Consider the following 27826-nt stretch of genomic DNA (forward strand, 5'->3'; position numbering starts at 1 on the left):
AAATCATGAAAATATATATATTTTTTATTTTATGGGTTTATGGTAGGATTATACTGAAATTGAAAATAATTTTTTTAACTGAAAGTATAAAAATGCATGTTATCATGTGCAACTCTCCATATGTGCATATTTTCTTATTTGTGTGCATTAAAGTTATATTAACCTTATAAAATCACATTAAACAGCAGGCACTCATGGACTCAGCATCTCCCTATCCCCCTTCCAGCATTTTTTCTTTTACCAAGGGAAACCCGGAGAGAAGAGCTTTCCCTTTAAGAGGGAGGTGAATGACAGGCAGCAGGACCGAGAATGTTGGAAACTGAACACCAGAAAGTCAGTGTGGAGTAAAAGGGAGGCTGGATTGGAGAGAGTGCGACGTATTCATCAGCTGTGCGCTTACAGTCTCAGGTTTTGCTGTAAGCCGTTGATAGACAGAGGCGTATTATTCATTGACACGAGGAAACCACATTTTGCATGCGGCGTTATCGATTCTGCGGGCCCAGAGACTACGGAAAGACTGAAGGAATAAAGTTTGGGGAGCGCAAAGCGCAGCGCACAGTTCTTTCGGAGTTGGTAAGTGGGGCCAATGGCGCTTTGTTTGAAACTTTACGCACAAATGTTTGCACGTTTGTGTCTGTTTGTAGTGGGATATAGTAAAACTAACAGAAGTAGATGGTTGGGACGAGAATTTTGGTACACTGTCATCTACTTGAATTACCTTGGCGTGAGTTTTACACATCCGTGAAGTCAAAATGTCCCAGTTTTATGAACCCGCAGAGTAAACAAATCTCATTTTGACTAATATTTCTGCATCAAACGAACTCGTTTCTCCTGAAAGTGTCCCGTGGTGTGCCAGGACTGCATGTTTGTGCACACACGGTTGAATGGGAAATGACAACCTGCGTTCAACATGTTCTCAGTGAATTATTATTAACGTCAGCTGAAAATATATGTAAAGTATTTAACCTTAAGGGCATTGCAGCTCATTATTGTAGGCTACGTTAAGAAGCAGTTCTTAGTTGTTTTGGTTCACAGAAGTTCCTGCTCAATTTGACATGAACTTTCATGTTTGAATAGGAAATTAAAGGAGTTATGAATGCACGCGTTTCCAAATACATTTATGTTTTTATCTCATATCGAGGTGAGCTAACACTATAACTTTCTACAAACATTTTTTAATTTGTGTTTTTATCTTCTTAGGTTGCTTTGTTTTGGATTGTTTAATCATTCGAATATGAAAGTGAACTGAATAGTGATCAATGGGTCTGCTAGTGATTCATGTGCTTAAAAGTGCATATACAATTAACCAAGAACTTAAAGGTACTTTTTAGCCTCTAATGATGGAAATTAAAGTAATTTGCAGCTCTCATTAGTAGTGGTTGGCGGATATGGGCCTTTCAGTGGCAGATGTCGATATCTAAATATTAGCTGGCAGATGTTATTATACATGATACAATTTAATGACCGCAGATAAGATGCACACAATTAAATCTATCTTATACTATATAAATTAGTTTATTTAATGATTTATAATGATTTAATAATGCATTTAATATTTAATTATATGTATCTTTAATAAAATTAATAAAAATCAGCTGATAATTGGCCTGATTAATATATATCAGTCTATCACTGTCTCAGTAGATGAGAATGACTGTATCTGATTTCAATGTGTTTTCAACAATTTTTTTTTTTTTTTTAATTTGGACACCTGCTAAGAGTTGCTATTCAGGCAGCCGGTCTCACAGATTTTCTGTTGATCTCTCTCTGTTAAAGAATATCAGCCTTCCGGAATAACCAGAAAGCAAAGCACCTCGGGGCAGACCGACTGTGGCGCAATCGCTGAATAGGTGTAAAACTTTGATAATGAGTTCTAAGTAGACATTTTATTGTCTCCGTTTGTGTGCGCAAGGTTAAATAAGCCTGTCGTGCCAGAGCAGGCAGCATATCCTGTCTGTATCCCGCCAAGAACGTCCAGCACCTGAGTTGTGCACCTCCATTGTGGCGGGCATGTCGACAGATCATTAAAGGGGAAGTTGGCGAAGTGGTCGCGAGTGTTTGTCTTCACAGTGGCTGACTGCACACAAAGCTGCCTGTCAGCTGGGAGTCTCTGACCTTTTGCTCTTCCCCTCGTTTCTATCCATCTTATGTTTACGCTATGCCTTATTTTCCTTTTTTGCGTCCCTCTCTCCATTCTTATCGATCTCTTTGTATATTTGTATGCTCAGTTTGAGAGGTCAGGAAACCAGTGGTGGTTCTCTTTAGCTGTCAGCGGGTCTATACATCCGGTCTCCGCAAAGTCTTGAGCCCAGATCACTTCATAAGCTGATTTATACGAACTCTGTTGTGTTCTTATCTGACAGTCAAGGCTGAAGTATTCTACTGGATGGCAAACATGCTGAAAATGCATCGCTCTTCTGGTTTCTAGTGGTCGACTAATAGGGGTTTTCCAGTGACTGATACATAGATTGAAGTGTGGTTGTTATCGTAACACCATTTTTGATGGGAAAAATCTGAAAAGAAAAGAAAACAAACACTTCTTTTTATGCAATATTTACTTGTGATTTACTAAATGAATCTGAAGTCGTTGTTCATCCATGGACAAAGCTGTTGGGATTTTCCAATTAACGCAATCCTGTTCAAATCGTCCAAATGGACATTTATCAATCATTTCCTCGTGTCTGTATCAAAGCTGACACGTTATTAAGCTCTAAATAAACACTTTCCCTCACCATTGTATTTCTTTGTCTTCTCTCATATTTTCAGCTGGATGATTCCATTAACTTTAACCTCTGTCGATGCCACGTTTGTTAGCAAAGTGCAGCCAGTCACAGACTCGACTGTGAAGTATTAATACAGGAAAAGTTTGAAAAGATAACGTCTGCTGAAACCTTTGCATTATTGATGGACGTGACATTATTTCCCATAGGGTAGAGAGTTTAGCTAGGACAGGCGAATGAACAAAAGTCTATTCTTTCTGTTAGTCAAACTTTGACCTCTTCTGCTCGGGGCTGCATTGTTTCATGTGTCCTATTGAGCCGGGGTTTGATGAGAGAGAGACAACAATAGCTTGTTAAGGGAGTTTTTCAGGGCTCGCCACAACATCAATGAAATCAAACAGAGCAGGCCGGAGAAGCTCGCGCTGATAAATGCGTTCGATCATTGCGGCTGTCCGTCAAATCATCTTCACGCTTTGAGTGCAGCTCACTGACTGCGTTCTGTTCAGACGCTTGTGTTTGCAGTCAAAGGGCTCAGTGTTTTGGGGGCCTGTCAGAAATATGGAACGTAATTTTATCTGTACAAATGTCAACTTTGTTAGATTACTTTGTAAATTCCAGCTTACTATTGTTGGTGTGTTTCTGTTGATGCAAGTTTAATGTTTGGGAACATAGAAGAACATGCTATCTTGTCCAAAATGGCTTCCTTTTTACTTACAAAACTTTCAATTTAAATGTCATTTTTATTTGCATTAAATCACTGTTTCTAAGAAACGCAAATGTCGAAAATGTGCATGTTTTCTTGCTGTGTTTGAAACATTTACCACATTGAGCACATTTTTGTAGACCCATCTCAAGTCTATAGCACCTTAAACGTCTATAAATAATCTCTAATGGCAAGCGTCTTGTCCGAAATGGTAAAATTGCTTTCCGCACGTGAGAGGTGTCAACTGGAAAGTGCCATGAGACTTTCACTCTTCGCCTACGTGTTCCCAAAAACCTCCAGTTTTTGTTCCACCTACCCTCTCTCTTTACCATGAGATGATCTCAGACCCACAGCGGAAATTAGACAGGCCTCCATTAGAACATTAGAACAGAGAAAGTTTCAGCAATCTGACAGCCGCCCATCAAAACGCACATCACTCTCTGGATTTTGTCATAACGGTGATCTCAGCCACTTTAGGTAAGACTTGCTATGCAACTCTGCGTGCTTTGTGTTCAGTTTTGCATTAAGTTTTGCATGCTTTTACACATTTCTATTTTTTTTTATTGCTCTTTATAAGAATATTTTAACAATGGCAAAACAATATTTTTCTTTGCATCTTCATTTAATTTGGGTGGCACATTTATGCTGCAGCATTATTTCGTGCCAAATGTTTTTTTATTTTTTAAATTTAATTAATTAAAAATGCCAAACTAATTAATAATGAATTTAATTTAATTTAATTTAACATTACTTTAAAGCTGTACGTCTTAAACGTGATATTTTTTGAGTTTTTTTAACTACCAAGCAGGTTTGATCCCTCATGCCGTTGCTGGACTTTTTGAAATTATTTCGCGTGTGTGATTGTTCTGCACCAAGTTCTGAGATTTATTAAAGAAAGATGGGCAAAAGGTGAACTTTCATGTGATGCAGGCTTGAACATGACTTTGACTTGGACTGAATATGCTGGTTTGGGTGTGAGCTTAAACAAAAGGTTTCACATAAAAGTTTCAGGGGCAAATTGCAGGGTGGATTTATTGCCCTGAATGTATAATTGTTTAAATTAGGAGAAGAATTATGTTGAATGAAATGAAAATTGAAAGGAGACAAGGAAAAGCAAACATGTATCCACTCTTCAAATCTTGTTTGGGTAATAGAAAGTTTCCCATGGCTCCAGATTGTAGTTTCTAGCATGTGGACAATATAGTAAAAACATCATTCAAAATGACTCAAATTGGCATAATTCCAGTTAGTTAAAATTTTCTGGTAATTTATAATATAATAGAATATTTTCTGGTAATTTAGACCAGTTTTCACTTATTTTTTAATTCATTTTAAATTGCATACAACTGTATAATTTGTTTCTAAACGTTTTTATTTCCTACAGAAACACTATTAATATATCTTATTCAAATGTAAACATCATTGTCTTTACACAAGAAGTATAAAAAGGCCACACTAAATATAAAACATGCTATTCAGCTCAATCATTTACATTTATCTGAATAATAACGTCAGTGCAAATATTGTCAACAGATTTGTGTGAGCTTCATTTGTTTGTTTGTCATGTGTAAAAACACAAATATCTTGCTATCCTCTCTCTCAGTCGGATAAACTGTCATTCTAATACAGTAAGGCCGCTTTCAGTTGTAATGAATGTGACCAGGAAATAATCCCGCAGTCATTTGCATGAACTCCACCGGTCTCTGCCGTGAACTTTGAGAACACTGCGTAGTGTTCCTGCGGGTTGATATTTTAATAAACTACCACAGCCTCATGATTTGTTTCTTTACAAATTAATCAAGGATTGTTATTTATTAATTCTCAAACAAACAGCCCACAGATTACACTGGGTAACTTGAATGACAGTTATTTTGAGGTTTGCAAGGTGACTGGTTATAATCTTAGATGTGTTGTAATTTGTGGTCTGAAAGTCCCCTTTTATTGGCTCTGAATACTGTTAGCTTGATGTCTTTGAGGCTCTTTCCTAATATTAGGAGATCCTATTATAGACTGTTTTGCATTTCAGCACACTTTAAACATCCTGCATGAAAAATACTATATTTTTTGGGGTCTTCGAGACCTTGTGATTATGTGCATAATTTGTGGTAAACAGAGAGGTAAATTATATTACTCAATCAATCATAACTTTTGATTAGTTCAGAGGAACTTATTAAAAGATTAGAAAGGGAAAATAAGAGATGAGTTTTGAAATTCATGCAGATTTCTGTTTCATGCAAAAAAAAAATAAATTTTCAGTGCTATTAGACCCCAAACATAAAAACCTCTTATTAAATTAGTTATGAAATGCTGCCTTTGCTAATTACCATCATGTCAGACTCTTAGACAAATATTTTTTTAACCATGTTGTCTGACACCTGAGCTTTTCAGTGAAAGAGAAATAGCGTGTTTAGTTCCTCCTCAGATCCCAGTTGACTCATCACTAACGTAGAATCACAGAAATGTATCATTTACGACTTACAGAGAAAGCAATTTTAATGTAGTGAAAGCGTGGGGGAAGCGACTTTGTCAGAAAGCTGTCGATTTATGTCACTGTACGTATGTGCTGACAAATATCAGCTCTCTAGAGTTGAACCACATTTTAAAGGTTGGGATTTAAATGTAAAAGTTTAAGACTTTCTTGAAAGTTTCTATTTGGTGGAGCGACCAGGGAGCATCATGACAATATCAAGCTGAAATATTGAATGTCACTAGAGAAAAGTACATCATTTTACTGCTGACTTAAATAACGTGATTATATTAAAGTTTGCACTTTGCACTGTTCAAAAATATAGCTAGGTTTTTTTAGAAACGGGGGTTGTGTGTGTACGTAAGTGGGAGTGTGTGTATCTCTCGCCTCTGCTTGCTTGTGCAAAACGTTAAAGGAGCATCTCTGAGATGTTATCAGAAAGTGTGATACTGCATACAGATGTGGCTTTTAAACACAAGCTCAACATTTGTTAGCAGAGACACTTTTTCCAGTCGCTCCCTCTCGTGCTGCATTTGCTCTGCCTTTCACTCGACATTCTTCGCTTTTGTGATTAGAGTTTGTTTCGTGATTAGAGTTTGTTTGTGCCATTTTTGCCTGTTATTTCAGGTTTGTTCAGATTATTTTTTCAATGTTGAGAACATCCAACACATGCTTTTAGAGTTGATTTAAAGTTTAATAGTTAGCCAAAAATGAAACTTTGTCTTCATTTCAAACCCATATGGTGAATTTTTTTTAAAGAATCAATGCAACCACTTCGATCAAGCTCCAAAACTGCAGAAAAAGTGCCATGAGGGTGAGAAAATAAAGCTAAAATGTTCATTTTTGGGTGAACTACTCCGATCTCCTAGAGAGAAAACTTCTCAAAAGCAGAAGTGAACTTGATGTTCACTCAGTTGGAGGAGGTTGAACCCATCTATTGGCATAATTCTGGGTTTTGCTTTCATAACATCCCAAACAATTCCATCATATCCTTTTGGTCTTCCTCCGTCATGCCTCCTTCTCCCACCCTTGTTTCTCTATTAGCCGTTGTTTCTCAGCCGTGTGGTGACTGTGTATCCTGTTTTTGACAGCAGGAGCCCACGTGCTCCGTCCTGCGCCGGTGAAGTGTCCGGCGGGGTGGGGAGGGAGGCGCGGGGTCTCAGGATGTCCTGAGAGGTGAAGGTTTCATCTTCCTTTCCTGTCTGGGTCCTCACGTTGAGCAATGGAGCTCCGCTATCTGCCCCATCTGAATGTACTGCCAGATGGTACTACGGTGAAGAGGGAACGGTTGAGTTTCTGCCTTGTTTTAGATTGACTGATTTGTTCTAAGCTGAAAAAAATTGGCCTAGCAACAATTTTCACTCAGAAATTGCTAGTAAATTGAACAAATAATTAAAAAGAAGGGCAATATTAAACATGAAATTCTTAAGTAAGACTGAAACAAACTCCAACAATCTTGACAAACACTTTAAAAATAATTTTTACAGTGTATTTTTAAGTAGTTTGTGCAAAAATTAAGCTGCTTTCGTAATTTGGGCTACTCACCCTCATGTTTACCATAGTTTTGTGTGAGGAACAAAATAGTTCACTCAGAAATGAAAATGATCCCTACTACTAGGTGTATATGACTTTCTAATTTCAGCCGAATCTGAGTTACACCGTGTAACACGCGATAAAAGGTATCTTTCCCATGTTAATTCGCGACGGCGAACGCAACGTTTCTATTTTATACACTTTTTTTTATTTTTTGCGACGTCGCGGCTGGATCAACAACACAAAGTATGGCAATGACAATCTCAGGTAATGTGTATGTGCTTTATTTAATGTTAACAGCGTCTAATGTGAGTTTGAATATCATTTTGTGTGTCTTTTGTGCCGTACTGAAAGCAACAATGGACAAATCACCTCAGATCTTCAAAATAAAAGAAAAGAAACAAGAACGTTCAAACTGTCAACTCATTGTGAACAGACAAGTGTATTCTACGACAAAGATTGTTTGGAGTAATTAAGTATGTATTTTAATAATGTTAAAATGGTGTAATATTCATTAATTTTGATTATGTACTTATCCATTTCGTTGCGAATGCCGGTAACTTGCCGAGAGAGCCCGCCCACGCGCTCTTCTGATTGGCTGTGATTTTTGATTGACATTATCACGTCTGAAACGCATCACTTCTGGTGTGGACATACAAATTGTTTGTTGCTGGAATCTTATTGCGCCGCATCTGGTTAGGACGCGGTACTATATTAAATAATATCCTGGCTCTTCCCAGTTTTGTAGTGGCATTGAATAGTGTTCAAAAAGTGCATCCATCCATCATAAAAGTAATTAATATGACTCCAATGGGTTAATAAAGGCCTTCTGAAGCGAAGCGATGGGTTTTTGTACTTTACTCGACTCTCTCGTGAACGCGCGTTGCCGGAAATTCAGTTATTATAGTTTATAAAGTTTTAAATATGGATATTTTTCATACAAAAACCCATCGATATGCTTCAGAAGGCATTTATTAACCCACTGGAGTCATATGGAGTACTTTTATGATGGATGGATGCACTTTTTGGAGCTTCAAAAACTCGGGCACTGTTCAATGCAATTACAGAGCTGGGAAGAGCCAGGATACTATTTAATATATCTCCGATTGTGTTCGGCTGAAAAAAGAAAGTCATATACATGATGGCTAGGATGGCTTGAGGGTGAGTAAATTATGCGATAGTTTTTGGGTAAAGCTAGATCTGATAGTGAGGCAGAGATTTTTCAGTATGTTTCTCACACAATGAAAAAAATTGGTATATGATTTACTTTGAAACATTTTTCACTCAGAAATTGCCTGTAAAGTTCATAAATAATTCGGAAGACTCTGCAAGTAACGCAGTGAATTAACCATGAAGTTTTGAAGTAGAAAGACTGAAATAGTATTTTCTAGTAAAAACTACTCTAATAATGTTTGTTATACAAATCGAAAAGGTACACAAAGATTTCGAACATAGCACATACATCATAAGGACTACTTTTATGGACCTTGACAGCTTGAACATTGTGCAAAATATCTCCTTTTGCGGTCCACAATTTTAAAATGACATGAGGCTGAGTAGATTATGAATGAACTGTCCTTTTAGGATGTTGTTTTGGAGCAGTGGACTGTCCTAAATCATTCTGGTTGTGGTTTTTAAGTAGGTTTTAAACACTACAAGGTTATCCTCAGCACCCGCTGCTTCCCGACAGATCTTCACTTCGGCCTTGAGACTGAGACCTGCGGTTGCTTAGAATTACCTGTTGTGTTCCTCGTAGCACAAAACGGCCTGATCTGGTCGCCATGACAACCCCACAGATGCACCGTCTTTTCTCAAAAGACCCCTAACTCGTTTCAAAGGCCCATAGACATTCAAGGACGTGCCAGCAAGACCCAGAGCCTTCTGGAGCTGGTGATGTTATGATCCGTACCCTTGGATAACAACATCTAATGCGTCGCACACAAACCGCTGCACGGACACACACTCGTATGCTTATATAAAACAAAATGAAAATGGTCCATTTGAATCGAGATTGGACATAAAAGTGTGCCAGGCTTAGAAAACAGCACATTTTAATGTCTTTCGCCTTTGTCTTTCTTTGCCTGAAGGGGGTGGCGGAAGGTTTTTGTGCAGCTTTTTTCGCAAAGGGGGCCCTTCACTAACATCTTTTATTCCCTTTCTCTTGTTATATTTCTTTATTCCAAGTGTGTTTTGTACTCGGCCTCCTTTCATTGCCCCCTCCTCTTGTCTCTCAGATAAATGCCACACTAGCCTTTCACTTGGCGCCACAATAACCGGACTGTTTTAGGCCCAGAGAGGCACAATGAAAGAGGCTGCTTTTTAACCTGCGCTTCTCAAAAGCACAAGGAGGAAAAAACGGCGGCGACCCACTCTCCTTTCTTTCTCCTCTCCCTCTCCTTTGTGTTCAGAGCGTGGTCGTACCATCATCCCATTTATACGTCTTATTTAGAAGGTCTCAAAAGAACATGAGCCCAAAATTCTGATCTTTAGAGCTGCTTTTGTTGAAAGTCGACTGGAGAAAGTCGCAGACGATGTATGTCTGTGTTGATGTATTGTGCTGATTTATGGGAAATATACAGTATATGAGTGCTTCTTCAGCTTATGGCCACTTTTGTCTTGGTGGACTTTTGGAAAATAACATTTTAAAATGCACTCAAACTAGTTTTTTGTATCTATTAACAATGCCAGTGGATTTACATGCATCGCATGCAAAGTTATTTCTACTCTAGATTACATACAAATTTACTGATTCCAGATTACATGACAAAAATTTTAGCTAGTAACATAATCCATGTAATGTAATTTGACTACTTTTTGATTACTTTTAGATTACTTTTGATTTGAACAGGATAATCTTGTACCATATTGATATAAAAATACAAAGAGAAATTCCATTCTTTATCATCAACAACATGATGTTTGGTTTCCCAAACTGGGGTTTGTAAAGGAAGACCTTCTGAACATATATAAGCAGTAGGCTTTTTTAGAAAACAAAATTCAAAAATAGCAGTAGTGAGAATCAATGAATTATGAATAATTTACCGCCAATGTGAGAATAGCATGTAATCATGTAATCAATAAAAAGTAAATTTTAATTTACGTAATATATATATTTATAAAACGGTTAGTTCCTGTCCTTGATTCTGATTGGTCAATAGCTGTGTTTTATTCACGATAAAACACGGCTATGACCGCTTCACCCAACGGTTCTGTGTATCACTACACAACACCCTTAGCAACCACTCTTAGCAACGTAAACTGTATGTTCTCAATTGAAGCTTCCTGTATTATGTAGAAGAGTACTGTGAGAAAAAGATCAAATTAGCCAGTTTATTACCTGCATTCAGATTTAGCATTTTCCTTCAGGTCAGTCCTATGTTCATAATGAAAAATCTGTTTAAATGTCCGATGTATCATCTTGTCCTTTTAACATTTAAGGGGTTTTCCTGTGACTAACAGCCTAGTCAAAGCATTTGTCAGTTGCGTCTTGCTCCGTTTTCAAAACAATTCAGTCTCTTTGCAATGTAAAAGTCTTCGCTACTGACTGACACACTCATAAAGACAGTCTTTGCCGCCATCTAATGGCGTGAAAATGTAACTTCTGTTGCTGTTGGCGGTCAGGGACTATTTTTTTCCGGCGGAAGGAAGGCTTTTAGAAAAAGTTTACTTCATGAAAGTTGCATTGATACATATTTCTGGCTTTAATATTTGTATTGTGTGGTAACCGTTTTATAAAAGCAATAAGGTACTCGAGGCTAGTGCTGTATCGTGAATAAGTCACGGCTGAAGGGGTTGCAGGCACTCCACTTCGCGTTGTGTCTAACGACACCCTTCAGCTGTGACTTATTCACGATACAGCACAGCCTCTTGTACCTTATTGCTTACACACAGTACACACTTAAATAAATACATGTATGTGTGCATTTATATATACATAATAAATATACACAGTACACACACATATATTATGTAAACACAGACTTTTATTTTTGATGCGATTAAACGTGATTAATCATTTGACAGCACTAATTTATTCAAATATTACCCGAAAAACACATACGATTAATAATAATTATAATATAATATATAAATAATTATACTGGGACACTTTTTGGAGCTTCAAAAACTCGGGCACTGTTCAATGCAATTACAGAGCTGGGAAGAGCCAGGATACTATTTAATATATCTCCGATTGTGTTCGGCTGAAAAAAGAAAGTCATATACATGATGGCTAGGATGGCTTGAGGGTGAGTAAATTATGCGATAGTTTTTGGGTAAAGCTAGATCTGATAGTGAGGCAGAGATTTTTCAGTATGTTTCTCACACAATGAAAAAAATTGGTATATGATTTACTTTGAAACATTTTTCACTCAGAAATTGCCTGTAAAGTTCATAAATAATTCGGAAGACTCTGCAAGTAACGCAGTGAATTAACCATGAAGTTTTGAAGTAGAAAGACTGAAATAGTATTTTCTAGTAAAAACTACTCTAATAATGTTTGTTATACAAATCGAAAAGGTACACAAAGATTTCGAACATAGCACATACATCATAAGGACTACTTTTATGGACCTTGACAGCTTGAACATTGTGCAAAATATCTCCTTTTGCGGTCCACAATTTTAAAATGACATGAGGCTGAGTAGATTATGAATGAACTGTCCTTTTAGGATGTTGTTTTGGAGCAGTGGACTGTCCTAAATCATTCTGGTTGTGGTTTTTAAGTAGGTTTTAAACACTACAAGGTTATCCTCAGCACCCGCTGCTTCCCGACAGATCTTCACTTCGGCCTTGAGACTGAGACCTGCGGTTGCTTAGAATTACCTGTTGTGTTCCTCGTAGCACAAAACGGCCTGATCTGGTCGCCATGACAACCCCACAGATGCACCGTCTTTTCTCAAAAGACCCCTAACTCGTTTCAAAGGCCCATAGACATTCAAGGACGTGCCAGCAAGACCCAGAGCCTTCTGGAGCTGGTGATGTTATGATCCGTACCCTTGGATAACAACATCTAATGCGTCGCACACAAACCGCTGCACGGACACACACTCGTATGCTTATATAAAACAAAATGAAAATGGTCCATTTGAATCGAGATTGGACATAAAAGTGTGCCAGGCTTAGAAAACAGCACATTTTAATGTCTTTCGCCTTTGTCTTTCTTTGCCTGAAGGGGGTGGCGGAAGGTTTTTGTGCAGCTTTTTTCGCAAAGGGGGCCCTTCACTAACATCTTTTATTCCCTTTCTCTTGTTATATTTCTTTATTCCAAGTGTGTTTTGTACTCGGCCTCCTTTCATTGCCCCCTCCTCTTGTCTCTCAGATAAATGCCACACTAGCCTTTCACTTGGCGCCACAATAACCGGACTGTTTTAGGCCCAGAGAGGCACAATGAAAGAGGCTGCTTTTTAACCTGCGCTTCTCAAAAGCACAAGGAGGAAAAAACGGCGGCGACCCACTCTCCTTTCTTTCTCCTCTCCCTCTCCTTTGTGTTCAGAGCGTGGTCGTACCATCATCCCATTTATACGTCTTATTTAGAAGGTCTCAAAAGAACATGAGCCCAAAATTCTGATCTTTAGAGCTGCTTTTGTTGAAAGTCGACTGGAGAAAGTCGCAGACGATGTATGTCTGTGTTGATGTATTGTGCTGATTTATGGGAAATATACAGTATATGAGTGCTTCTTCAGCTTATGGCCACTTTTGTCTTGGTGGACTTTTGGAAAATAACATTTTAAAATGCACTCAAACTAGTTTTTTGTATCTATTAACAATGCCAGTGGATTTACATGCATCGCATGCAAAGTTATTTCTACTCTAGATTACATACAAATTTACTGATTCCAGATTACATGACAAAAATTTTAGCTAGTAACATAATCCATGTAATGTAATTTGACTACTTTTTGATTACTTTTAGATTACTTTTGATTTGAACAGGATAATCTTGTACCATATTGATATAAAAATACAAAGAGAAATTCCATTCTTTATCATCAACAACATGATGTTTGGTTTCCCAAACTGGGGTTTGTAAAGGAAGACCTTCTGAACATATATAAGCAGTAGGCTTTTTTAGAAAACAAAATTCAAAAATAGCAGTAGTGAGAATCAATGAATTATGAATAATTTACCGCCAATGTGAGAATAGCATGTAATCATGTAATCAATAAAAAGTAAATTTTAATTTACGTAATATATATATTTATAAAACGGTTAGTTCCTGTCCTTGATTCTGATTGGTCAATAGCTGTGTTTTATTCACGATAAAACACGGCTATGACCGCTTCACCCAACGGTTCTGTGTATCACTACACAACACCCTTAGCAACCACTCTTAGCAACGTAAACTGTATGTTCTCAATTGAAGCTTCCTGTATTATGTAGAAGAGTACTGTGAGAAAAAGATCAAATTAGCCAGTTTATTACCTGCATTCAGATTTAGCATTTTCCTTCAGGTCAGTCCTATGTTCATAATGAAAAATCTGTTTAAATGTCCGATGTATCATCTTGTCCTTTTAACATTTAAGGGGTTTTCCTGTGACTAACAGCCTAGTCAAAGCATTTGTCAGTTGCGTCTTGCTCCGTTTTCAAAACAATTCAGTCTCTTTGCAATGTAAAAGTCTTCGCTACTGACTGACACACTCATAAAGACAGTCTTTGCCGCCATCTAATGGCGTGAAAATGTAACTTCTGTTGCTGTTGGCGGTCAGGGACTATTTTTTTCCGGCGGAAGGAAGGCTTTTAGAAAAAGTTTACTTCATGAAAGTTGCATTGATACATATTTCTGGCTTTAATATTTGTATTGTGTGGTAACCGTTTTATAAAAGCAATAAGGTACTCGAGGCTAGTGCTGTATCGTGAATAAGTCACGGCTGAAGGGGTTGCAGGCACTCCACTTCGCGTTGTGTCTAACGACACCCTTCAGCTGTGACTTATTCACGATACAGCACAGCCTCTTGTACCTTATTGCTTACACACAGTACACACTTAAATAAATACATGTATGTGTGCATTTATATATACATAATAAATATACACAGTACACACACATATATTATGTAAACACAGACTTTTATTTTTGATGCGATTAAACGTGATTAATCATTTGACAGCACTAATTTATTCAAATATTACCCGAAAAACACATACGATTAATAATAATTATAATATAATATATAAATAATTATATACTATAATATACATACGATAAGTGTATAAAATTACAGCTTATTGGAAACTACGTCCAATGGTAATATTCTTTGAAGTGAATATTTTATTCACTTTTAAGTACACTAACTTTTGATAAAACTTCTTGGCTAGTTTTTAGTACATGTGTAATAATGAAAAATTGAAACAAATTTATTATAATCTGCTATTTGTTTTAAAATATATAATTATAAAAAATGTAGAAAATTATTTAAAAAATAAAAATAACCCTTTGAGGCTTAAACATTTCTGTAATTGAAGAATCACCAGTAATTGAAACACCTACTCCTAAACCTACTTTTTTTTTTTTTTTTTTTTTTTTTGCCTCCTAATTTCCAGAAAGATTTAAAGAAAGTTTAATAGCTTTAACAATATCATTATTCAAATCAAAATTGTTTACGGGTCACAACAATCTGGAGTCTGACAGTCTGATATCACAGTTTCCGGCTCCAAACACAAGCAATCAAAAGCAAACTACAAACAGTGCTGCTCCATTACTGCCATACAGTCATTCATCTTTTTTTAATTGTTAAAATATTGGTGTCTGGGACACTGTGAGTCTTTAAAAGCTTAGCTTAAAGGTGTGCTATAAATGAATAGTGCTTATGAATGGCTGTTGTGATAGTAGAGTAGAGGCTTGGACCAGGAAACAATGTATAGTAAGACAACAAGCGTATTACACATCTTTGGTTGTGAATCCGTGTCCTTGTGTTTCCTAAACTCCATGTGCAAACCCTGTTGATTTGCATTGTTTTTTCCCTTCCTGCATTCAAAACAACAAGACCGGTGAGTTTAGGCGGGGACTGTCGGGGACTGTCCCCTGTGCGGAAGAGGAAAGTCCATCAAAAAAGAGCTGTTATTGCACAAAACTCAGACCTTTAAAATTAATGAAAATACATTTGCATGTCTTTTATGTTAGAGACAGTAATGTATGTCTACTACCATGGTTGTTTTTGTTTTTTAGACACTTGTGCACGCTACTGTTTCATGTTATTTCTTGAAAAATGCAACCATTCGTATTACGTTTGTTTGTTTGTGAACTAAGTGGCACCATAAAATTTGCATTATAATATGTCCTTTGACGTAAATGCCAAATGAATGTTGTATTCAGTATAATTACTACGTGATTCGTTTTAAGGCGTTTCTTTTAGAGTTTGTAAATCTTGTTTATTAACTATTGTTACAGGCATTGCATAACACACCCTAAAAGTAATGGTGTGACTTTTTTTGTTGGTTTGTTAATGTTAAGAACAATTAATTGATATCATTGTTCTTCCAGAAAATGTTTTGCCTGTAACACAATGCATTTACTTTTTTGTTCGTTTTGTGTTCATCCAAATGAAAGTATTGTTTGATCAACAATTTTATTTCCCCGTATCTATATTTAGTCTTATAGACACATAAGTATACTAGTAGATATTTCTTTTTTTTTTCTATACAGAAGTAAATGTTATCAGCATTCAAATCAAAACAAAACAAAAACAAAATGTTCTTTCTATATTTGTCTGATTTTGTTTTTTGTCATGTTTATTCTTGGATACCCCTCTCCTATTTCACTTTTACAATGTTATCAAATCCCTATCTGTGTAAAGTACTCAGTGGAAAGTTATAACCGAGGCAAACGTCATGCAAATGCTACTGTTTGCCTTCGCTATAGGGCATAATTTCATGACCGCAGTTTTGCGCATCCGGCTTCGAGAGGCGCCAACTCTCCTCTCAATTCCTGGGAGGTCACTAGCCAGTTTTACTAAAGAGGTGTCCGCCGTCTTCCACACAACAACATGAGTTGCTTCTCCAGGCTTCCACATTGGCAAGTGAAACTGTTTCCAAGAGACGACCCGAAGACAGTGAAAACTAACCACATGCTCTTGAGGTTGGTAGACCGTCTGCGTAGGTCAAGGCTTTGTATCTTTGCTTAGAGTACAGTTACTGGCAGGTGGGTTTGGAAGCTCCTGTTGCTGGATTTCAACAGCTGATTGGACTTTGCATCGCATGCTGATGGGCTCAAAGCTTACAAACACTTCTGCTTTTAGCTGAAGACACAAAAGTGTTCACCTGTCTTGTCTTAGGGGAAACCTACCATCATCCAGTGCTGTCTGCTGCATTCTCACGTTGTGTCAAGTGCTCGTTTACAACAGGTGTTTGTAAAGTTAGAACGTGTATGACTAATTGGCAAGTGCAATGATTTAGGGTGTTTAAAAAGCCTTGTATTTCGAAAAAAGAGCCCTCAAAGTGATGCCACTACAGGTCTTCTGTTCCTTTAATGATCGCTTAGATGTCAGTAAAATAGCGCCTTTGCGCGCTCAGGCTTGATTTTGGCACTCCTGACAGTTTTATTTGTGCTTTTTGACAATGTTTAGAGGCTTGGCTTGTCACAATGCGGAAATTAACCACTTCAATACCATCGTAAGGGAAGGGAGAGTTAGAAACAACAAAGAAAACTCGTATTTGCATCAGAGGAGTGCGGGACAGAATGTGAGGCCGCAACACGTTATGACTTGCAAGGCAACTTAAGCTTTTGTCTTGCGCACCCCTGACCGTGGGAAGGATTTCATTTCAGAGGTGTTTTAGCTCAAAAGCAAAGAACCTGGAGGCTGATATAATCTTAGACCACAAAGGTCTGTCAGAGCTCTTTGGAAATGTGACTTATGGCTCCACATCCGAAGAACAGGTAAGAACAAACTAGAGGCGACTTCTCTTGTAAGACTGACTGGCAGTTACCATCAATCATACTATAGAGTCTTTCTGGCTTGCTTTGCATGTGCTGACATAAGTGCTTGTCATTATATTTCTTATCTCAATTACCAAGTTATGACACATTCACGTTTTACCAAGATTAAAAGCGATTAAGAACAATGCTGTCAGTACTGACCTTTTTTTTAAACTAATGAAATATTTATGAAAGCCTGTTTTTGAGTGAAAAATTAAAATGTAAAAATAATAATCAAATAAAGTTACAATTATGAGATATAACATTGCAGTTATGAGTGAGGAAAAACATATTTTTATTCTGGGTCACATTTTGGTTTAGGGTCCAATTCTCACTATCAACTAACTATTAAGTGACTTTTGCCTCAATAAACTCCTAATTACTGCTTATTAATAGTTAGCAGGGTAGGATTAAGGGATGTAGAATATAGTCACACAGAATAAGGCATTAATATGTGCTTTATAAGTAGGAATAAACATCCCAGTAATATGCATGCTAATAAACAACTAGATAAAAGTGAGAATTGGACCCTCAACTAAGTGGTACTACGATTTGCATTCAGTTACGTATTGACATTACAAAAAGATCACTATGCTACATATAAAATGCGCAGCAAGGATATCATGTCATTTTGCGTAAAATCTCAGCTTTGCTGGTTAACGAAATCCAACTGTTGTTTTTTTACGATGCAACATTCTTCAACACTTGTGCGTGACGGGCATGGAGAAGCTTCGCTTTAGCATTAATCTTCACGAGTCCGTTTAGAGCTTGAGGCTGTGCCATTTTTTGACAGTCAAATCCCTCCAAGCAAATAGCCGGAATAACTCTAGAACTACAAGTGCACTTGGAAGGAGCTGACAAATTCACACTTCCTGCACCTGGTTTGTGGATCAGCGCTCCTCAACTGGAGGAACAGGAATAATTTTAGCCTCGTCACAATAGGAACTTTATAGTGTAGACTTCTTGCAAGTGTTTATTTATAATGCACCAATGGTGGCGGGTTATTTTACAAGGATCTTTCTTGAGTGCACTTGGTTCCCAGGGAAAGGAGGGGGTCTTGTCCTTGGTATCTAAATCTGATTTGGGAAGACCGTATCAAGTTTGTGGTTCATGCTGACAGTGATTCGCAGCAAGAGATCGACCTGAACTGACTACTATCCAAACCTTTAGTTTGTGGCACCTCCTCACAATCAAATCCAATTCCTGTACTTTTACACACACAAACTTTTGTTTGCTTTGGGGTCAGGCAAATACACGAACAGAAAACTACGCCCTTCTGCCCAAACCTACCAAGGCTTGGCCAATTTCCTCTATGGTACATTGGCAAATCACTACTTGAAAAGAACAGATTGGTCCATTGAATTATTTTCTTCCAACAATTCAACTAAGTTGCTCAGCTTAACAGAAAACATTGGAGCTAAGCACTCAACCTTCCTCTTGTGCCTTAATGTAAACGTACAAGCTGCTTTTGTGTTTTTAGAGTGGATGAAAAAATACAGGAGGAACTGGAATCGGCCCACTTTTTTTTTTTTTCTCTGCCACGGACCATCGGCACATTCCGTTTGTATTGTTACCCTGCTGTGTTTCCTGCAGCCTATTGCTTTTGTCCATGTCATGCCCATTGTTTAAACTTCCTTTGTTCTTTCTCTGTAACAATGGGCATTATATATATATACAGAGAGCTAGAGAGTGAAAAAGAAAGGGAGAGATGCATTTTCCCTTGTGTTTGTTTTCCTTGGGTTGTCTTGTGTTTCTTTTGTCGTGCAGAGCGAGGGAGGAGGTGGAGGAGAGGTGTTTATAGACCTCGGCTAATTTTGAAATTGCCTTCTCTTTCTTTCTTTCCTTCACTCTCTCCGTCTTGTCCTTCAGTGCAGAAGGGTTTGGTGTGCTACTTGAGATGGCCAGATACTTGACTAGAGTCTGGCATCTGTTTTCTGACAGTATGTTGACAGATTTGAACAACTCGGACGTGCGCACACACAACACAAACTCACACAAATATCCTCTCCCGACACCGAGCGGCTCCTGAGCCCTGGAGACCCCGAATAAGTGGCTTCGGTGAAAGAGTTTGAATGGGGCGGCCTGTGTCTGGGCTCCACAAAAACCCTTCTGTTCCTTATGCAAAGCAGTCAGCTGTTTTTTTTCCCCCTGTGGTCTCTCTGTTCTTCCCAGACAGTAGCCGTACAAAACCGGAATACCCTTGTTAGTAATGCAGTCTGACATGGTTTCTTGCTGAAATGTGAATTCAACATGAAATTGTTTTATGCACTGCATTTTACTTCTGTAATGTGATGTATTTCTGGGTGAAACCGAATATTTAGTAGGGAAACATGTAGAGCGGGACTAGATTTTATCTATCAGGAGTTGATCGGATACTCAAGTCTCTCTATATGACAGTTGGATGGGAGGGGTTGAAAAATAAAGGGCTTGAGGGCATCAGCTGAAAAGCAAAGTCGTTTCAAGTTGTTTCCTTTTGAATAACATGCTCTGATGAATTTTATTTTTAGTTAATTTTTAATTTTTTGGTTTTGCAGAATGTGTGAGCCCAGTCCACCTGCTCTGCATCCCCATGCCAAGAGCAATGTGACCATGGTGGGTGTTGGTATCAAGCTTGAAGACGACGAATTGGGAGGTAGAGTTGTCAACCGGGAATCCTCTCCGGTCTGCGATTGGTCCGTTCGGCTGCCCTCGGACAGAGACGACTCTGAGAAGTCAGCGTCACATAACATTCACTCCTCCTTGGTATGACCTGGAGTTTTATGATATGTTTATGAATTTTAGTCTTGTTTTTTACATTAAAGTTATTTGATATCAAGTCGGCTTTGACTTTTTCCCCATGCATGTTTTTTATAAACATGCATGGTTTCTGTAGTGCGGGTTTGTTTAACTTCATCTTTCCTGTGTTCTTCAGGAGAGTTCTCCCAGTAAAGAACCGCTACGATCACACACACCTGCCAGTCAAGATGGAGGCAGCCGAGCCCACGAGAAGACTGACAGCAAACCTAACGTCAGTGAGGGTAAGGCCAACGGTTCCTTTACAAAAAACATAAAGTCTTCGTTGAGGGCTAATTAGCCTATTCGCACTCAGTCCATGGTGTTCCTGTTGTTTTAGAGCAAAAGAGGATTTTGAAAGACGTTTTGGGCTTTAATTTTGATGAAGTGGTTTGTCCATTTAGTAGCCGGTCGCTTTTAAAGGGTTAGTTCACCCAAAAATGAAAATTCTGTCATTACTCACCTTCATGTCGTTCCACACCTGTAAGACCTTCGTTCATCTTCGGAACACAAATTAAGATATTTTTGATTAACACTTTCAGATGCCCAAAAAGCTACTAAAGATGTATTTAAAACAGTTCATGTGTCTACAGTGGTTTAACCTTAATGTTATGAAGCGACGAGAATACTTTTTGTGCACCAAAAAAACAAAATAACGACATTATTCAACAATATCTAGTGATGGGGGATTTCATAACATTAAAGTCGAACCACTGTAGTCACATGAACTGTTTTAAATACGTCTTTAGTAGCTTTCTGGGCATCTGAAAGCGTTAATTGTTTTGTTGTCAATGGAGGCCTCACTAAGCTATCGGATTTGATCAAAAATATCTTAATTTGTGTTACAAAGATGAATGAAGGTCTTACGGTTGTGGAATGACATGAGGATGAGTAATTAATGACAGAATTTTCATTTAATGCAGTTTACACTGAGATGATCCAAATTCCTCTTTTGTTTCAAGCTCAATGAAGCATGTCAGTGATTTCATTTGTATGATACATTTCAAAGCATGCTCCTTGGTTATTAAAGAGTCCTCAAGTGTTTTCTCAAATAGCTTTCCTTTTGTATTCACCCATTCCCTGGTATTGTTTAATTTTCTATTTTTCTTTTGTTATAACTGGGGTTTTAAGCTCTAGTTTTTTTAGTACAGCATTTCTCTCATCTACATGAAAAAATATTATCTTCTCTATTGTGTCACGCTTTGTTTCCATAACTATGCTTCATTATTTTAAGTACATATGTATCTTGTATATTTTAGACTATAATCAAATGTAATGTATTTTTTTTATAAAAAATATTTAAATGTATATTTTTTGCATCATTTATCCAGGAGTTCATTTTAAATAATTAAAAGTTTTTCTTTTAATTGTTTTTGATATAATATTTTTAGTGATGCCCACAATTGAAAAGCTTCTGAATACGGACTGGAAAGAAAAGTTCCTTGGGAAGGGTCTTCAGGGCAGCGTCAACCTAAAAGGTGATTTTTTTTTTTTTTTTTTTTTTTTTTTTATGCATACACATTACATACACTTTGTCTTGCAAATCATTATGTGGAGCAACCATGTAGTGTTGTCTGTGTGTGTATGTGTGTTTCCATTGTGAATGGTTCATCTCATATTTGTTTTTCACTGACACCTTCTGTCTGACCACCAGCATGTGCGTATGTGTTTACAGGAACCCCAGAGAGTCTGGCAGAGAAGGAGCTTCAGTTGTTGTTGATGATAAACCAGCTCTCTGGTTTGCGAGAGCAGCTGCTAGGAGCTCATTCTGAGCAGAGGAATATGGCTGCTCTACTGCTGGAGAAACAGCAGCAACAGATGGAATTGGCAAGACAGCAGCAAGAACAGGTGTGGAGACACTTTTAGCTGAACAAGTGACAAGGGAAAAGATGGAGCATTGGAAGAGGAACTGCAAAAAAGCAGTGTTATTTGAAGTGAATTAGTTTGATTTCTAAATGCTGATTCTCTGTTTTAGATTGCCAAACAACAGCAGCAGCTGATACAGCAGCAACATAAAATCAATTTACTGCAGCAGCAAATTCAGGTGAGGATGATGATTCAAAACCTTGTAGTTTACTTCACTGTATGAACTACTAGAAACTGGGTAGCATCTTATGATCTTAAAGGAATACTTCACCTAAAAATGCAAAATCTAATCTAATATCTCCTTTTTGTGTTTTAAAGTCAGCATAAAATGGAAGTTGTGATAGCCTTTTCTTCCTTATTGTGACGTATATACTAGTGTAACAGCTTCTGGAATGAGAAAAAAATGTAGGGCGGGACTGGATTGCGTCCTCGGGAATTGATTGGATCGTAGGAAGTTGGGGCGTTGCTTACTAAATGGAGGCAGATCTGAATGCCAGATTGCAGTCAGTTGTGGAGGATATTTAGTCCCATCCTCCACCGAGACACACGTCATGAAGAAAACAGACATCGTTTTGAGGGGGAGGGCAGGTTAACGTATTTGATTAAAGAGTACGTGTACACAAAATATAATGATGTGCATAAATCACTTATAATAAACACTATAACGTTCTGTACAAACATTATTTCATGGTGACTTTAAGGAAAAAATAAATTGATATAAGGTCAGTGAGTAAATAAAACTTACATTTTTGGGTGAATTGTTCCATTGAGATTATTTGGACAGAGTGGAAATACAATTTAGGGTGACTTACGGTGTTCTCTGTGACCTTTGACCCAGCAGGTAAACATGCCGTATGTTATGATCCCTGCCTTTCACCACAACGCCCAACCGTTGCCAGTCACCTCTGAGGCCCAGATGGGTTTACCTCTGCAGCCCATTCCCTGCAAACCAGGTAAGGCCACACCAAACCCTCAAGAAAACTCCCTCAACTAACCCTCCCTTTGGCCAATGGAGTGAATTGTTCACACATCCTGATATAGGCCTACCTATTGGCATATTGAGCAACTGTTAGCTTTTACAATAAGAGTTTGTTAGGATACAGGATTCAGCCATCTGTTATCTTCAGATGGATCAAATAGCATCTGTCCAAAATCTTTAAATAATTGACTTCAAATATTATCCTTTGTTGGTTATTTGAAAAACTTGTTTGCTCTTGCACCTTTCAGCGCAAGCTTATCAGCTGTGGTTTGTAGTTTTAGTTAATATGTAGCATGGGGCAAAGCTGAACTGAAAGAGTTAATATGCTATTCTATGCTAAAGGAAATAAAAAAACCTGCTATTCTAGAAACATATCAACTGCAAAATAACTTTCTTTCCTTAATGCATGTTCGTCTGAAGGTCTGTTCTGTAATATAAGTAGTTATAGCATGAATTGATGGTTTTGATCATGTCTTTGGTCTCCTTCTTCTTCATAAGAACTTCATAAAGAAAGACTAATTGAAAGGTCTGCCCGAGTGATTTCCTTGCACATATACTGAAGAGCGGCTCAGGGCTGTCCATTGAATTATAGTGCCTATTGAAAACGTACAATCCAGACCGCGTTCTTTACATTGACATCTGTAATCTATGGCACTGTGCCCTTGCTCGGCTAAAAGACTCTTGATGCCTGTATGCATGTACTCCATTCACTTAGAAGATGAAGGGTAGAAGGAAAGAACAGGGAACAATAGAACAAGTGGATGAGCTAGTCGGCTAGCAGCCGGCATTGTAAAAAACCTGGAATAGAGGGCCAAGGACTCAAGCAAATATGAGCTCAAAGAGTTTATCCAGCTGGTAATTAGAGATGTTCTTAGGCAATACACACTTAGCAGTTTTCAAAGCTATATGTCTTAGAAGTCATTAAGGATACAGACCGTTTGGACTGATAGTAGCTTGGAAAGATTTTGATTTGCTTTTAACCTGTGAAATAGAAACATTGACCTGAGAACCTGATAGTTGGCCAAGTCCCGTTGGGCTTGGGTCTAGTAGAAGATCTCTTGAATACTCACTGACCATTTATGTTTGTAAATCCTTAAGTTTCAGTCTTTTAAATGTACTTGTTTGTTTGTTTTTAGTGGATTATCCCATGCAGTTGCTGCCCAATCCACACTCCACCCCGGTCAAAAGATCCAGTGGTACAGTCTTTCGCCAGGTACACTATCTAGCACTGATCTGCAGGTCATCTCAGATGTTTCACTTTGTTGTATTTATTAATGATGAATCTCAAAATGACTTTGTACTCAAGGACACCAGTCAACCTCTCAACCTCACGGCTAAACCCAAGACCCCAAGTCCCCAGGCACTGGAACTGGCCCACTTGCAGACAGGGTACCGACCCAGAGATCTGCCCCACAGCCCTCCTCGATCTGCCCTCAGCCTGAGTATGTGACACTACACCACACCGACACACCCAGTCTCCAACATAACAGTTTGCTTGAGAAGTTGAAGCAGTGATTTGACATGTTGTTACAATTGATCTTGCAACTACCTCTCAAACCGCAGCGCTGTTTAGTAGATCTAGACTTTCTTTCTTTTACAGTTACACAACAAGTTTTACAATGTAATGCTTGGTATTTATGTTGTGCTGTCAGAAAATATCTCTACCTCTTTAAGAGTCAGACATGTCCACTGTGGTTTTTCTTCTGTACTCTCATGGCATTGTTTAAAGAGGGAAGTCCTTGAGGTTCACATTCAGTAAAAATGACACTCTGCACCCTGTTAGAAAGGACCCATCTTAGGGTTCCCACTGCCAACACGCCTCTATCCCGAGTATTAACAGCAGTTGTCAGCAGTTCAGAAAACCTGTTCCCCCTTCGAACCAGTCCCTGAGAATGTGTCAGCACCTCAGACGTGACTGTTTGTCTTAAGCCTTTGGACTCAAGACTGGGGTCTTGTCCTGGATCGGATCATATACTTGAGATCGAGCCAAGAGCTTTATTTGTGCATCACAAGACGGAGAGGGATAAATGTATCTCTCTTGACCTTGTCTAAAGTTTCCTTTCTCTCTCGCCCTTTCACTCTTCAGGCTTCTTGGGAGAGGGTGATGTTGTGACACAAGCCATTCATGATGCCCAGCAGCTGTTGCGTGGAGGACAAGGCCCGACGGGCAGAGAGAGGGACCGTGAGAGGGACAACAACACAAGGCTGGTAAGTCAACGTCTTAGCACACACACAAACACGTGCTCACATGCTCTACACCCCAGTTCTCCAAGGTTCCTCGGCGGCACCTGGGGCCCGCTGTTTGTCACCATTGGTCATGCTTCAAGGCTGAAGCATCGGGGCAAGTATCCATTAATGGCCCGCACTTGAAACGGCCCTTTTTCAGAACACCCACTGTGTTACAGGAGAAGAGGGGCGGTCAGGGTCAGCGATGGATATTAGTTTACAGAAGTTCATGATATAGGTTAAACAAGGGGTACATTCCCCTTTCAGCCAAGAACAGCTGCTATTAGAGTCCTCCCGCAACTTGTATGTTCACTTGTTTGTGCTCGTGGCAATTGTGGAATAGCCTCAAGTCTCCGTAGACACCTGTTTTGGCAACCACTTTGTTGCTCCTTTTGAGTTCAGTTTAACCGCAGGGAGATATGACAGTGATTTCGCCTTTGTTGTCAACTGGGTTTTGAAGCATTCCACTTAAACCTGTTTTTACAGCTTGACACTTGTAGAACTGTCTTGGATGCTCCAGGTAGACATCGACAACAATGCCAAGCCATTCGAAAGGGAGAAGAATATAACTCATTTATGTTTGAAATTCAAAAGTATATCTGTCAACAACAAATGTCCCGGGGCCCTTTTGTGTTTCTCGGCATAGGTGGGGCTGAGATGCTTTTGTAATGTTGACCAGCTTCTGTAGCAACAATGCTATCATAATAAACCAATTGCTGTACCAGCTGGATGCAATGATCAATGATTAATGTTTTTATATATATCTTACATAAGCTGTCTTTTCATCTTGATTGATTATAAGGAGGTGTCTCGAGACCGTATGGATGACGGACAGTCCCTGAGAACGAATGAGGACCACCTCAGCAGTGACTCTGAGGGTACGTATGGGTCACGATGGTCAACTACAATTTTCTTTTTTTTTTAGTTTTTTTTTTTTTTATATTAGGTGTCTGTAACTACTATGTACTTACACCAAAAAAATAAGTACAATGTAAATAAAGTAAAACGTTGTTTTGCAAAACACTTGTTCTGCTACTAAGGTGGGATACGGGTGAGGTTAGGGTCAGGATTAGTGATGTGAGTAGGATAAAGGGTGGGTTAAAGGGAAGATAAAGGTTAACAGTGTAATTATTGATAAAAATTAATCACAGATGTTAGTACATTACAATGTAATAACTTGTATGTACATAATAAGTACATTGTATCAAATGATTAATTTAAATGTTAGTACATAGTAGTTAAAGCCACCTAATATAAAGTGGGAACTTTTTTCCTTTATTTTTTTCAGTGTTACATTAATTAGCATGCTGCCTGCATGTTTTACTTTAGCTGTTGGGTAGTTCGCATGGGACGGTGTCTTTAAATTAATTTCCTTTACTGATACAGCCATACACATTCAAATTGATGTTGTGCTGCATCTTGCGCTGTTTCTTAAAGTGATACCGTGTAAATTTAAAAATAGATCCCTGCATTGTTTTCCATTCTGTTACAAACAATTTAGGTCTTTTAAAAACGCCCCTTAAGAAACATTTCCATTTTGGGAACATCTCATGCCAGTCTAATTGTACATGGCTACCAGGTAAGACAGGTTAGTTGACTAGTCATTCAGGAAACCTTCAGAATAGCTGATTTTGAGATATGTAGTTTTGCATGTCACTAGTACGTGTGCAAATTTTTTAATCAAGGAATTTCAGTTGATTTTCTGATCAAATAAGCAATTGCCTTACAAATGCATCTGAATTTATGACCATTTCTAATACAATATAAACCTCTTTGGCATGCAGTAAACACAGATGCCACCTGCCTGTGCAATTGCATTTGGCTGCAGGGTGTGTAGTCAAACAAAAGGAAGTTTTGTGTGTCTAGACTGATTGTTTTGTTTTTAATCTTGTTGTTCACAGCAGGACAGATGGCAATCTCTGGTGTGGGAAGCTATGGTGAATCCCGGACTCCCTCCTCTGGCCACATCAAACGTCCCATGAACGCCTTCATGGTGTGGGCTAAAGACGAAAGACGACGTATCCTGCAGGCGTTCCCTGACATGCACAACTCCAGTATCAGCAAGATCCTTGGTAAACCTTCGATTTGACAAGACATTTTGAATTTTGTTTTAGTGATTGATACTAATCTTTAGATCATTTACTGGTAATATTATCGGATTATTCTTATATTTAAAAATTCTCCTGTTACATGCACATAAATGACTGATACAAGAAAACAAGTAACTCTAATATGCAAATTTTAATTGTTGTACTTGGTCTTTCGCTCTTCCCAATCGTCAGTTCGTGTTATATTCATGTCTTTATTTGTTAATCATAATATAAGCACAGCTAGCTTTGTCCATCAAAGTGTTATTTGTCGTCTTGTCAAAGAAAAATTTTGAATATTTTTCACCATAGTCATCAATGAAATGAATGCTCAAGTGACTGTAATGTCTCTAATCCTTCCTCTTTGTGGATTCTGAAGCACCTGTTCTGACAACATTGTCCTCATTGTTATATTATTACTTCATCTCTTTTAACCCCTCTATCTTTCTCTTGAGATCAGTTGTTTATTGTTGGGTTGGGCTGAGGGGTTATGGGAATGGTGGATTTTTTATGCTCACAGCTAATCCTACAGTCAGCGGTTTAAGTGTTGCTCTGTAAAA

General features: G+C 38.2%; 1 protein-coding gene across 7 annotated transcripts in view; it reads left to right on the plus strand.

Annotated features, from left to right (window-relative positions):
- Nucleotides 1-269: 269 nt before the first annotated feature.
- The window catches only part of LOC125256541 (transcription factor SOX-13-like), a 31934-nt gene continuing 4377 nt past the window's right edge, over nt 270-27826 (plus strand). Inside the window, exons 1-12 of one of the 7 annotated variants that reach the window (XM_048172618.1) lie at nt 270-573; nt 19871-20078; nt 20248-20353; nt 21500-21586; nt 21784-21956; nt 22084-22152; nt 22813-22927; nt 24090-24166; nt 24260-24395; nt 25040-25161; nt 25982-26057; nt 27081-27251. In XM_048172618.1, coding sequence (XP_048028575.1) covers nt 19872-20078; nt 20248-20353; nt 21500-21586; nt 21784-21956; nt 22084-22152; nt 22813-22927; nt 24090-24166; nt 24260-24395; nt 25040-25161; nt 25982-26057; nt 27081-27251 — 1339 coding nt within the window. In that variant the 5' untranslated portion in view covers nt 270-573; nt 19871. Of the gene's footprint in view, nt 574-3797; nt 3901-16239; nt 16500-17039; nt 17298-19870; nt 20079-20247; nt 20354-21499; nt 21587-21783; nt 21957-22083; nt 22153-22812; nt 22928-24089; nt 24167-24259; nt 24396-25039; nt 25162-25981; nt 26058-27080; nt 27252-27826 lie in introns of those variants that run through there. The other 6 variants (XM_048172619.1, XM_048172616.1, XM_048172617.1 and 3 more) reach the window with 6 other exon arrangements.

Source organism: Megalobrama amblycephala, linkage group LG21, assembly GCF_018812025.1.
Source record: "Megalobrama amblycephala isolate DHTTF-2021 linkage group LG21, ASM1881202v1, whole genome shotgun sequence".
In the NCBI taxonomy this organism is placed as follows: Eukaryota; Metazoa; Chordata; class Actinopteri; order Cypriniformes; family Xenocyprididae; genus Megalobrama; species Megalobrama amblycephala.